Source organism: Simochromis diagramma, unplaced genomic scaffold (genome assembly GCF_900408965.1).
Source record: "Simochromis diagramma unplaced genomic scaffold, fSimDia1.1 OVJJ01000302.1, whole genome shotgun sequence".
Taxonomy (NCBI): Eukaryota; Metazoa; Chordata; class Actinopteri; order Cichliformes; family Cichlidae; genus Simochromis; species Simochromis diagramma.
This window is the reverse complement of record NW_024386792.1, coordinates 1,419,359-1,433,430: the sequence shown is the minus strand read 5'-3', so window position 1 is coordinate 1,433,430 and position 14,072 is coordinate 1,419,359. Positions and strand designations below refer to the sequence as shown.

Below are 14,072 nucleotides of genomic sequence, written 5' to 3'. Positions count from 1 at the left end.
TAGTCTAGGTTATGCAGTTCTTTTTTGTTGTTGTTGGGTTTTTTTAAGTACTTCCAGTCATTTTCAAGTGGGTGTTTGTGATTATTATGTAATTGTGAGGCAAGAGCAAGGGTAAACAGCACAAGTTCGGTGTTTACTGATAAACCTATCATGAAGTCACCAGCTGGCTTGTCAGGTTACCTGAAAGGGGTGTGTGCATTTTTCCTGAAAAACTCTGCATGGAGACAGTGTTGAGAGTTTGGCTGCTTTAGGTGAAAAACTAGATGCAAACTATTTGCATACCTTTTTTCTTTTTTTTTTAAAAAGAGTTCAATATTATTCTTTTGTGTCCAATTAAAAGATTAAAAGCCGGCCTCCTTTGCACAGAAACATTTGCAGAGAGTTTATTTTTGCCATTGTATAGTATACTTTTTACAAGCTTGCTTTGTGGTGTGCACCCTACGGTAATTGCCAGAGACCAGAGATAACACCGAAGCAGTTGATTCAGCATTGCAGATAGTTCTTAGTGTGAGTTGTATACGCTGATAAATAATTCATATGCCGAGGGGAGGAATTTGATGTTTCTTTTGTGTTTTGTTTTTCCACACTTACCCCTACCTTGCAGATCAGTTAGCAGGTGACTGGCTTGTTGACATTGTTGAGTGTCATATGTAGTATTGGATGGAGCGATTGTCTCAGTTACATGAGCTATGTGAAACAGAGCATAACATGGATGTCTATCTTCTACCCCAGTGCTGTGGGCTCACTGAAGTAGTGATGCTGGAGATGCAGTGTCATATGTGCAGATATATCGTCAGAATCAAATCTGGGCTGTAAATACATTCCTGTAATACTTGCAGTAAATGCTGCATGTTTCCTTTGCTTGTGCTTTTTGTAACCATTAACATGCGTTATGGGTCACGTGTTTAGATTGGCCTCAGGTCTAATGATATTGGTTGAAGTTCCCTGGTAATTTTAAATAAATTGCAGTTTTATCTGCTTCATCTTCCTGTTTGGGTTTTGTCATTTCTGCACTCATCGTTTACAAACACTGCTGCTGTGCTTGTGAATATTCCTTTTCATGCTTTATCAGCTCAGCTGCTGCAGTGAGCAGCATAAGCTTTTATTTTATTGTTGTGCACACTCTAGTGAAATTATTTTTGTTTCATTTAGTTGAACTATTAAAGGTGTTGGAGTTCTTGAAAGAAATTTACATCAGCTGGAGCTTTTCAGGCTGAGGCCTGTAGTTTCTGCTATGCTGGGGAAAGGTTTATGTGGTTAAATGGTCGGCTGTTATGAAGCGTTTTTACCCTTAGCAGTTCTACAAAGCAATTTACAGTGTTTCTCGTTCACCCACTCACACACCCCCCAGGGCTTTTTGTGGCTTCACTGGTCCGTGTGCAGCGAAGGCAACATGTCTGCCTTACATCATTTAATGGAAATTTCTGCATTTTTCTCTTATAGCTGAATTTTATTTTATTTTATTTACACAAATTTATACTGTGCTTGAGCACTATGCATGAAACATCAATTGCTTTAAAAATTGCCTATTTGGAAGAACACCAGAAACTTCCACACTTGCACAATAATAGCTGTGGATCTAACTTCCATTGTGACTAATTTTAGCTTCAATGTCTTGCTCAGGGCTGTTTTTGCAGTGGCAATATGTTTATGTACATATCTGTCTTGAAAGAAGACTCATGCAGTTTCACAGTTATTAAATAATTCAGTGTGTACATTCAACTTCTGCAAATAGCAGAAGAGGGGGGAAAAATAGCTAAGAAATGAATCAGCTGTCGTTCGGTTAGCCTCTCATCCAGCACGTTAACTCCAATCCACTGTCTCAGACTGCAGCTGCTGAGAGTAGTCCTTGTTGTGCGTTGCGTCCTTGGTGAGCTCTGCTTAGCAGCACATGAACCACTTCTCCATCTGCTGCAGGTTCTGGTTAGAGTGGCCCTCCAGCTTACTTTAGAATGTAAACCCAAGGACTCCCATCGCCACCTAAATTATTGAACCTGCCAGAAAAGAAGCCTAGCTACTGAGCCAGTAGGACAGTAAAATATGAGGTAGGAAGACCTAGGGCACTCCCTTATCAGCAAGTGAACTTTCAAAATAGGACCAAGGAAGTGTTGCACTTGTAAGGATTTCCTCATGTTATGGTGACACGGGCCTTTGTTACCCTGAGCATGCCGAGCATATTACACACCTTTATTACAGAAATCGGGGTTAGATCTGTTACAGAAGTAACAGCTTTCAGTTAAATATTCCCATCACTACTGTTACCATAAAACAGTGCTTAGTACATGGGAAATGTTTTGGGTAACTAGATTCCTACTTCACACAAATGTAATACTGGAAGGAATGACTGGTAGTATGCTTTTTATTCTGCATGAAACCTATGTGTACATCAGAAAAAGAAGAATTAAAGAGCATAGTTGTTTTTCATGGTGATTAATAGTGTTCTATATCCATTGCTTGTAAAGCATTTAAATTTCACTTATGGGTTTTTGGTTGCCAATATGATACAAATAGGAACCAGTTTTTGTGCAGATAAGACATTTTTAAATCTGTTAAAGGATCCTTCAAAAATTTCTTTTAGAACGCCATTCAAGTTGTCCTATGTTATTTTACAATCAGCTGTAATGGTCAGGTCTTCTACACTTCAATTCTAAATCTGCTAATGCATTTCCTACTTTTTTAAAAAAGTGACGTTTTGTTAAATGCCACCAACTTACTTAGACTCTCCCGCACCGATCGGCGCATTGGGCGACAAGAGAGCGCCATTGAACTCGGTCCATCGCAGCAGTTGTTGCTTCATCCCATGACAGTTCGGCTGAGCGTAAATCTTCAAGGAAAGTCCTCCTCCATGTTATTTTGGGTCTTCCTTGCCGTCTCTTTCCATTCTTCGGGTTCCACAGAACCGCAACACGGGCAGGTCTCGGGTCCGGTAGCAGAAGGATGTGACCGGCAAATCTGAGCTGAACTCAGTTGTTCAGAGATATTCCTGCGTTTTTGTGTTGTCCACGTTTGGTTCCCGTTATTTGTGTGTGATGTTTATTAGCTGCAAACGGGAATCATTTGAACTGATGTAGTCTGCGGTACTTTATTAATTTAACTGGGTGGGCACAGATGATCCTGAAAATGTGTGCAGATTTTGAAAGTTATATAAACAGTCAGTGTTTTATCATGAACATGGATCAGTTTAATTTAAAAAAAAAAAAAAAGAAAACCTTTAAAAGATTATTGTTAATGCTGACAGTATAAGTTCACAAAAATTGGAATACACCAAAATCATTTTTATGTGTATATTAGGGCTGCAACTAAAGATCAGTTTAGTCGTCGACTTATCTGCCAATTTTTCTTTGATTAGTCAAGGATTATCTCAGTAATTCTTATCTTCGCTTCCTGTGGGCAAACCTCTTCGAGGCTCCAGTACCTCACCTGCTCACGTCTGCCCACCTGTGAATATCACCCTGTTGACTCCTCCTACAGCAAATGACCCAAGAAACATAAGACTTTGAAAATAATCAAATGTATTTTCAACATTACCCAAAAGGACCGTCAGAATAAAAATGAAACAAAATAATATTTAGGAATGTAAATTAAAACGATGCGTTTTTTCCCCCAAGTCCTAAAAAACAAGTTTCCAAAGTTTTCAGATGATTAATTCACGATTACAGTGCACATGCTCCGAGTGAGGTTTGCTCTCATCTTTGAGATGATGTTTTGAGCTGCTGATAACCACATTAAAGATGCTGTCTGTCACGACTTCAGCCATTTGAGAGGTGCAAGAACCTTGTTTCAGGACAAACTCATCTATACGCTGGTGCAGGGCTCACAAAATCGCTAGCCCGACGTCCCGGAGCTAGCGATATCTCCGGTCGGGTGACCAAAATCTATCTCAGCCCCGCCCGTCAGGTTATCATGATAGCCCGACGGGCGGGGCTGAGATAGATTTTGGTCACCCGACCGGAGATATCGCTAGCTCCGGGACGTCGGGCTAGCGATTTTGCGAGCCCTGCGGTGGGGAATACTGGGTAAACTGAACAAAACAGAATTAGAAAAGACTGTTACTTATGTTACTATGTTACTTATGTATAATCATACTTTCTCAGATGGTGTAGTGTTCAGTGCCAATTAAACAGTTCAATTGATGGTCAAACCCACAAATTAACTACCTAACGTTAGGTGGAAAAGGTTTACTATTCAGACTATTTAGCCATGGCTACCTGAGGATTTTGCTTTTCATGATCTGATTTATTCAGGTGTCTTGAGACGAGCCCCCTGTGGGTTGTTTTGTGACTTGGTAAAAGAAACTATACATAACTATCTGATTTGTGAGTGCTGCCTGCACCATTGTTTGTCTTTCTATAAGGTCCTCCCAGCATTACAAAGGAAGTCTAGATGATCTTCATTGTCAAACTGAAGTTCATCATTCTCAATTCCAATTAATCAGTTTGGTTGTGTGCTCAAGTCTATGAAGACTCTGCTTACAAACTTCTTCCCTGTGAGAATGATGGAGGCTAACATGATCTGGAAACTTATAATGGTGCTGACATTGTATCATTCCTCAAATTAGTCTTTGGAAACAGTCCTGTTTCACAGGTCTGTGTAAATATTTCAAGGCTGGGTCATGGCTTAGTTTTCACTATGACTTACTTTATCAGCTTTGAGACCTTATAGGCAAACAGTATCCTTCCCAGATTATTCAGTGAATTGAATTAAGGGGCACATGAGGTCTTAACAAGTTGAAGCACATCTTCAGGGCGATCTTAGAATACACATAAGCTCAAGTGTGAATACCTACTTAAATGGGATATTTCTGTGCAAGGACATCATTTTTGCATTGTCACTGTGGATGAAGTATTGTGTGTAGATTGAGGGGGGTCCATTGTAAAGATGAGTTCAGACATAAAACGCCCTTTTTAGTAGAGAGAAGATGTAGTCATCCATAAAGCAGATTCTTATTGCCCTGTTCTAAGAACTGCATGACAGTCCACCAACACTGGCAGACATGAGGTTAGAGCCAGGATGCACAAGCTCTAATGCCATTTTAAGTTTCCACTGACTGTTCCAGGTTCACAGTAAAATCAAATTTGATGCAAATTGGTTTATCTGTTTTGTTTTGTTTTTTTTTCATCAAATTTCAGGTGGAGAAGGAGCGAAGAAAAGAGGGTCTTCCACTCGAGGGCAGGTAAGCTTATCAGCTAAAACTGAATACCTAGGTAGAGACTTGCCAACAAGACGCATGATGGCCAACAAATAACAAACCTACATAGAGATCTTGTCATACATAAGGGTTTCTTTAGCAGGGTGCAAATTTAAATTCTACTGTACGCTCTACATTTAAAGATGTTGCGTCAAGGGATTTGTGTAATATGCAGCCTTAAACTGTAGCTGCTGGGTGACGTGTTTTTTCTCTTCACACAGACAAATGATGCAGTGTGGTTTCAGTGTAACTACCGGTAGCTTAAAGTCTTTGCCTGCATGCAGGCTGTGTTGTTTATTTTGGTGAGTGAGGGGGTGTGATGGAGAGAGTTTGGGGGCGTGCGTTACAGAGGCACAGAACCAAATTCCTGCCTAATTTTAGAACTCCTTGAAAGAAAAAGGAGGAGAGCTCTGTCTTTCCCATCTGTTTCTGTTCCTGCTTAAAACTGGTTGGAAAAATAGACGTTTTCTTCAGAATCTCAACAGCTCATAGTGTTGCTCACTATCAGGCTAGTGGTGTTGATGGCTGCTCAGAAATGGAGCAATCTTGAGGCGTGTTCAGTTGCACATGTAAATATTTTCTTGCCTTAGCCTTCTTGGTTATCTTTCCAAAAATAATTGTTGAGCAGAATAAATGTCAGTAAAATCTCTAGTGCCTATGCTGGTTCAATACAATCTCTGAGACTGTACTGATTATCTTTAAGGCAGTGTATCCTGCCTTAAAAGATAAGATTTTTTTGATAACTGTTCCATTATTTGTTCTGCTTATCAGTGTGTTCCTAACCAAGTCTCATGATCCCTGATTTTTTTTTTAATTATCTGCGTGTTTTGAAAAAGGCGTACATGTTTTCTCTGTCACGGTCTCTGAATGGGTTTTGTTTGCTGGGAGCTGACGGTCTAGTCAAACTCACTGTGGATGGTGAGCTCATTGTAGCAGTTTAGTTTGAATGAATCAAATGAGAAAGTACTTTCTGTTTTTCTCTCAAAAAAAAGAAACCTTCTAAGGCTGCTTTGTGGAGCTAATGCGTTTATGACAGCATATCTGGCCTCTGTCCTGCACATTCTTTGGTTTGCACTCATGCAAAGAGAGTCAGATACATGGCAGTCCAATGTTCCCAGAAAGGTGTTTTCTTCCTGTCTTTACTCAAAGTGATTATTTTACTGGCACAACTAGAAGCATTTTTCGTTTTCTTGGAACCTAAAGCAAGGTCCCTGATATGAGTTTGGGAGTAAGGAGAAAAAATGGAGAGAAGGAAGGGTTTGCAAAGAAAGAAAAGATGCATGCATGCTGCATATGATTGGATATCAATAGAACACAAATTTAAAAGATACTAGAGCTACTTTGGTCATATAAACATAGTCTTCCTGTTTCAGAATGACAGATTGCTTCTAAATGGGAATCATCATAGTTTCTTCCCCTCTGCTGTTGGACACATGAACAATAAACGTACGACTGTCCCCACCACTAACTCATGACCCTACGCTGTGTTCACTGCATGATTCCATGTTTTGGCACTGATCACCACCTGCACTCATGTATATATCTTTCTACGTAGCACTTTTAATTCTTATTCTTACTTTTATTTTTTCATGTCTATTTAAGCGCAATTTATGACAGCATGTTTGCACTGAAGCACCGCAGCAATTTCCTAATGTTGTAAACCCGCTCAACATTTGGCAATAAAACCCATTCTGATTCTGATTCTGATTCTGATATTTATTTGAAAGATCCAAAAAGGAAAATCGGGAAAAATGTTTGTGGAAAATGCAAGGTACTTGATCAAATCGTTTGTAATTGGTTGTCAGGTTGAAGAAATTCTCAATTCTTTGTACCATTTTAATATTGGGTTGATTTTGATGCTACCTTACCACAGAGACATTTCAGTGCACTCGTCAGCATCAGCATGCAGTAGTTTAGTAAATTCATTTAATATTTGCAATAGAAAGTGTCTGAATAAACCACATATGGAGTTTAGCAGGCAACTTAATTAATTTAGTAATATCAAAATAAATGTATTTTTATATCATGCAGTCAGTGTTGATTATTAAAAAACATTATCACTAAAACCTTTTGTTAAAATAAATAGCTTTTAGCCAATGCCAGCTTTCATAAACGTGAAAGACTAAATCTGTAGCTGTTTTAAATTGACAAGCATCTCGAGGTTAATGTGATTTGCATGTAGACAGCAGTTGGTGAACAGTGTGGGAATATGACTATTTTTTAAATCTTGAGAGGTGAGAAGCAAAAGAGGCTTTGCAGTTCTGGTTGACCTCAAGACCTCCTGAGCCGTGAGGCCTCTCGTGCCTGGGTTATCAGGCACTTGCCAGGCCTGCCGTCACCCTCTCCCAGCCTAAAGAGCAAAGCAGGCAGCATATGCAGAGGTTAATGATATCTCTGTCTGTGCTCTTGTGCGTCAAAATATCTTAGTCCTACATCCTTCTCTTTTTAGGCCTTTTTACTTTATTCTCCACCAGGATCATTTATGATAATGCTTTATCGAGGTATACTGTTAATACTGTGGCATGTGGATTTAACGTCATTGTCAGTTCACACGTCTGTGAATAAGGTTGATCTAAACCCTTGTCTAGTCCTAACCCTTTCCCTGGAGCGTGGCTCAGGTCACTGCTAACACTGACTTTATTTGAGTTATATCCAAGAGCTCAAATAGCACCAAACATAACTTGTTATTTTTGTACTGTGGCAGTGGACAGAACCCTGAGACTACAGCTCAGTGGTGTGCTTGTTAAGAGGCTGGGTTTTTCTTCATGGGCAGCTGCTTTTGAATTTACAGCAAATTCCAAGTTCCTAATGCACATGACAAGCTAAAAGCCCCCAGCTAACCTTTGAAGATCTGAACGAAGCCTGACACTACTCACCACTACAGAGAGAGGAGTGTGTTTCACTTTGCGTTTTAACATTTGTTCAGAATTTTTGCAGAAGTTAACATTGTTCTGCAGGTGGTCTTGTATTCCGAGTCAGTAGAGAAGTGTGCTTTTAATTATATGAATAGCTATGTGGTGAAACTGTTGACCTTGAAACAACAATGCTAGCCATGGCACGGGACTCCTCTGTACAAGCACACAACCTCATTTCCCTTTCACATTTGACCCCTCATACAATCACCCACACACAGTTTTTCCACTCTAAGACTGAAATGATACTGTTTAACGGGCTAGAAATTAATAAACAATTAGAGCTATACTGAATGTGAGAGGGAAGCCCTTATTATGTAATGCAATAGGCACTGTTCCTCTGAACAAGCCACAGCCAGTTCATCTGTGGTTTTTTATTATATTTGTGCCTTCATTCTTTCTTTAACTCAGTATTTACTTGACATGCATTTGCACGTGTTTCTCTGTGAAACGTTTTCAGAAGTGTCACTGTATTGCTACACCACCTTCAAGAGAAGGTGTAGCATCTGAATTCTGCAGTTATCACAATTACTGTGCTCTGCTGATACGTTGATAATCATAAAGAGCTAATTTTATGGGGTCTGAATGTGGTTTTTAAGAGGACTGGACCAGCAGAACTAATAATTTTATTTTCCCTCCCGTTTACTTGTTTAATACGTTGCCTTTTATATTTATATTTGTGACCTTTTGCAAACTCCAACACCCGTTATGAATACTGGGCGTTGTTTAGTTTAGTCTGAAATAAACTGTTGTTGTTTACATATCCTTCTCTTTGCACCTACTGATTGGCCAGAGGGTAGAGTAGACAAGATAAACAGTTCCTTAAGAGCAGATTTGTTATTTCACCTGTTTCTCTTCAGCTACCTGTGTATAAAAGTGTAGTGGACCTGAGTGTAAAATCAATCATGGCTTTTTTCAACAACATAGCATGTTAAGTTTGTAATTTTTCCACTCAGCAGTAAACACTGTTCACCAAACACCAAAACCAAAGGTACAGACCTTCCTGTAAACCGTGGCCATCTTCAGTGTGTGATCATTTTTGCACAGGGTCCTCTTGCTTTGACTGTGCGGCAATTGTTCTGAACTTTGCTTATATTAAAACGTATTCCCCAAGTCCAAAATTAGTAACCCCAAAATTAGTAACCCCTTTTAGTAACCCCCAAAATCCCAAATCCCATGATTTCCGGGAGAGAGAAATGCCTTGTGGATATCTTGGTGTCCCAGTAGACCTGTTACTTCATCATCATTTTTTTCTTTAAAAAAATAGCTTTAAGAGTTATTAATCTGTTCACCTTTAAAAAGAGCAGTCAAGGACAAACAAAAATTACGCTAACACTGAGTCAGATCTGTGAGAAGAGGCTTGACATCAGAAAAAGAGCAGATCCAGACTCAGTCAAAGTACTTGTTACTTTTAAAGAGAAAATAAACGCGTGTCTTAAAAATTCCTTGTTATCCTTGTGGTGTTTTTAGTGACGGCCCATTTTCTGACATCAGATACACAACACAGCTCTGCGCTGCTTACAAAGTGGTTTTCATTTGGTCTGTTGTGTATTAGCACATATGTTGCCCTTATATAGAAGTGAGCGTCTTCCACCTCTAGCTGTGTCGTGAGACTTAGAATGTGGCCACACCAGCAGCTCAGTCACTTCCTCTCCTGCACCCATGCTTGCGTGCTGTGATAGCAGACCCCATAATACTATAAGTAGTTGTGGTAGATGGCCATTGGTGACTGATATGAGGAACTGGTACTAACATAACCAGCAGTTTGTGAGATATTCTCTCTAGCTACAATGGCCAGCGGAAGATGCCACCCGTTTTGTGTATCTCTAACAAAATCTAGCTTGCCCAGTTGGTGTGTGTGCATATAAGGAAGTATCGCTGAAGGACAGTAATTGCTGTATGAATTGACCATTTTCAGTATTACTCTCCTGCATTGTTTACTGTACGTACACTTGGCAGTGTATTTTGTTGGTGTTACAGTCATTATTTGGGGCTATAAAAGATTTAGCTTCCATATATTTACTAATATAAGCTGGATGCTTTTTTCTGTTGACGAAATGACTCAGTCATTTAGTCTGGAGAGCAAACAATGCACAACAGAATGAAAACATGTTGCCTAGCTCAGGATAGAGCTACAGAAGTATAGTAAACTGAGGTAAATTAAAGATGTATATGATCTGAACTATGCTGTTTTGTTTTTCAGCATACAGCGGGATGTGCGATGTATCTTGTGGACATAAAATTCATTGCTCACGGGCACTGTTGCCATTATTTTGAGGGCGTTGGCTTTACTGATAAGATGGCTGTAAAATAGCAGTGTCACTCTCCCTTCCTTACTTTTTTGGTGTTTAACTTTGGTCCTTGTAGCAGAGCTTTAGAGTCGCGGTTTTTATGTGTATAAATACTTTGTTGTTCTGCTGTCAGGGATGAACTTTGTCTTCAGATATGATAACGTTCAGAGTTCAGCATGAGCCCAGGTTTTGGAAAAAACAGTTTGTGACCAAATGACAACAAAAAAAAAAATGCTTTTTTCCCCAAAACTCAGATGTAATAATTTGGTGGTACTCAAGCTCCGTACTGTCAATAAGAAAATAGTCAAAGATATTTATATTATGGGGTATAAATAAAAATTAAAACAAATTATGTCCATGAGGACGAGTGCAATAAATGTCTTTGTTTAGAAAAAGTATATCTGTATTGGCACTTTACAGAAGCAACAATGACTTCTGCATCTGCAGACCTATTTTTAGAAGTATTGATTGCTTACTCATCATATCTTTCACTTGTCACTAATCGGACAAACACTCAGTTATTCATTTAAAATACAGTCTTTGTTTCTTTGATCTACAGTTTTTGAAGATCCTAAACGATTGTTTATGAGCTTTGCAATTTTTCTGTGTTCAGTCAAAATGCACAAATGGTAACAGTTTGTTTTTGCTTGTTTTTCTTTTGATCAACAGCTCCTCCCCATATATGCAGGAGAATGGGAAGGCTTTGCATTTTCAGCCTCCAGTGTTAGAGTTTGGGACCCAGTAAGTGCTGCTCTCACTTTCTGCTTTAATATTTCTATCCAAGCATTGCTGTTGTTAATATTGTACTGAAGAGGATGACAGCTTTAACTATATAGTCAGCAGCATAAGACAAGGGGAAAAAATGTGATTTGATTTTGCCATCTCAAATGAATGATGTGGAAAACCCAACTGAGTTATTTTAATGTAGAGCTAAAGCAAGCCAGTGGTGTCATCTGTCACTGTGATGAATACTATAGAAGGGAACATTTCATAAACTGAGGGCCCTTCATTGTTAGAATAGCCAAGTATAGCAGTCAGTTTGGTTTTCCAGCATCCAGACACACTGCAGAGGGTTGAAGAACTTGTTTGCCTTGATACTCCCAAAACACACGGTCTATTAGGCACAATACTGTGGTTGCACGGCAGTCCCCATTGCTTCTGCTTAAAGGTAAACAGTCACAAGCAGCTTTTATTAGTTCATATTTTAAGTCATAGATTTGGAATGCAGAAGGCAAAAGATATCCCAGTATTAGATACATATTTGGACACTAGAATGAAATTATTTCTGGGAGTTACAATTAATTTTAAAATAGTACTATAAGACTCCCCATCCACTCACCATTTTGTGGTTTCCTTTTTATGCATGAGTTGTGGGATAACGTTGTGGTTCTAACAGTAACACTGACTCAAATCGGTTGATACAGTGGGGCAAAAAAGTATTTAGTCAGCCACCGATTGTGCAAGTTCCCCCACTTAAAATGATGACAGAGGTCAGTAATTTGCACCAGAGGTACACTTCAACTGTGAGAGACAGAATGTGAAAAAAAAATCCATGAATCCACATGGTAGGATTTGTAAAGAATTTATTCGTAAATTAGGGTGGAAAATAAGTATTTGGTCACCTCAAACAAGGAAAATCTCTGGCTCTCACAGACCTGTAACGTCTTCTGTAAGACGCTTTTCTGTCCCCCACTCGTTACCTGTATGAATGGCACCTGTTTGAACTCATCATCTGTATAAAAGACACCTGTCCACAGCCTCAAACAGTCAGACTCCAAACTCCGCCATGGCCAAGACCAAAGAGCTTTCGAAGGACACCAGGAAAAGTATTGTAGACCTGCACCAGACTGGGAAGAGTGAATCTACAATAGGCAAGCAGCTTGGTGTGAAAAAATCAACTGTGGGAGCAATCATCAGAAAATGGAAGACATACAAGACCACTGATAATCTCCCACGATCTGGGGCTCCACGCAAGATCTCATCCCGTGGGGTCAAAATGATCATGAGAACGGTGAGCAAAGATCCCAGAACCACACGGGGGGACCTGGTGAATGACCTGCAGAGAGCTGGGACCAAAGTAACAAAGGTCACCATCAGTAACACACTACAACGGCAGGGAATCAAATCCCGCAGTGCCAGACGTGTTCCGCTGCTGAAGCCAGTGCATGTCCAGGCCCGTCTGAAGTTTGCCAGAGAGCACATGGATGATACAGCAGAGGATTGGGAGAATGTCATGTGGTCAGATGAAACCAAAGTAGAACTTTTTGGTATAAACTCAACTCGTCGTGTTTGGAGGAAGAAGAATACTGAGTTGCATCCCAAGAACACCATACCTACTGTGAAGCATGGGGGTGGAAACATCATGCTATGGGGCTGTTTTTCTGCCAAGGGGACAGGACGACTGATCCGTGTTAAGGACAGAATGAATGGGGCCATGTATCGTGAGATTTTGAGCCAAAACCTCCTTCCATCAGTGAGAACTTTGAAGATGAAACGAGGCTGGGTCTTCCAACATGACAATGATCCAAAACACACCGCCCGGGCAACAAAGGAGTGGCTCCGTAAGAAGCATTTGAAAGTCCTGGAGTGGCCTAGCCAGTCTCCAGACCTCAACCCCATAGAAAATCTGTGGCGGGAGTTGAAAGTCCGTGTTGCTCGGCGACAGCCCCAAAACATCACTGCTCTCGAGAAGATCTGCATGGAGGAATGGGCCAAAATACCAGCTACTGTGTGTGCAAACCTGGTAAAGGCCTATAGTAAACGTTTGACCTCTGTTATTGCCAACAAAGGTTATGTTACAAAGTATTGAGCTGTATTTTTGTTATTGACCAAATACTTATTTTCCACCCTGATTTACGAATAAATTCTTTACAAATCCTACCATGTGGATTCATGGATTTTTTTTTCACATTCTGTCTCTCACAGTTGAAGTGTACCTCTGGTGCAAATTACTGACCTCTGTCATCATTTTAAGTGGGGGAACTTGCACAATCGGTGGCTGACTAAATACTTTTTTGCCCCACTGTATATGTGGCCAAAGAGAACAAAAATGAACTTGTTCATAAGAACAACAAAGTACATTTGAGCAGGGGAACTGCAAGTGATGCAAACCGCACCAAGCACTGTGTTTTATCTTAAGCATGCTGGAGCGCCTAGTTTGGCATTCCAAACAATATTAATAGAGCATGGCATTTTGATGTGGTTAAGAAGATCATGTTTGCCAATATCAAGAGTATTTTTGTGCCTCTTGGTGAAAATTTGGCATTACATGTAATCCATACATGTTTGATCAGGCTGATTGTTGGAAGAAAAAGTAGAAACGATTGAATTTGACCACAGTCTCGCTTGATTTAAATTCTGCTGTACATGCAGTTCATTTGCCTAAAATGAAAGTAAAGTCGCTCTGACTGACAAACAGGAAGCAAAAGATGCTTCAGTTGAGGCTTGGGAAATGTCTCAAATGAAGAGTCTGGTAATATGAAGAGTTTCATGATTTTTCTGCTGCAAAGTGTCTTTTTTTTTTCCCCAGCCCGTTTTTAAAATTGTCTCAAATTATATACTGTAATGCCATATTGTGTAGTTCTTTATATAGATCTCTAAATGAAACCTTTTCATAATTGTTCAGAGCTGAGGTGCCTCTGTTTGTGTGCATTTCACTCAAGACAACTACAGGCGAGTAAA

At 39.8% G+C, this 14,072-nt stretch overlaps 1 protein-coding gene across 1 annotated transcript in view; it reads left to right on the top strand.

Annotated features, from left to right (window-relative positions):
* tmem131l (transmembrane 131 like) overlaps positions 1 to 14,072 on the top strand; it is a 32,815-nt gene that overhangs the window by 1,422 nt on the left and 17,321 nt on the right. The window contains exons 3-4 of the mRNA XM_040023724.1: positions 5,130 to 5,173; positions 11,061 to 11,132. Of these exons, the coding sequence (XP_039879658.1) occupies positions 5,130 to 5,173; positions 11,061 to 11,132 (116 nt within the window). The remainder of the gene's footprint in view (positions 1 to 5,129; positions 5,174 to 11,060; positions 11,133 to 14,072) is intronic.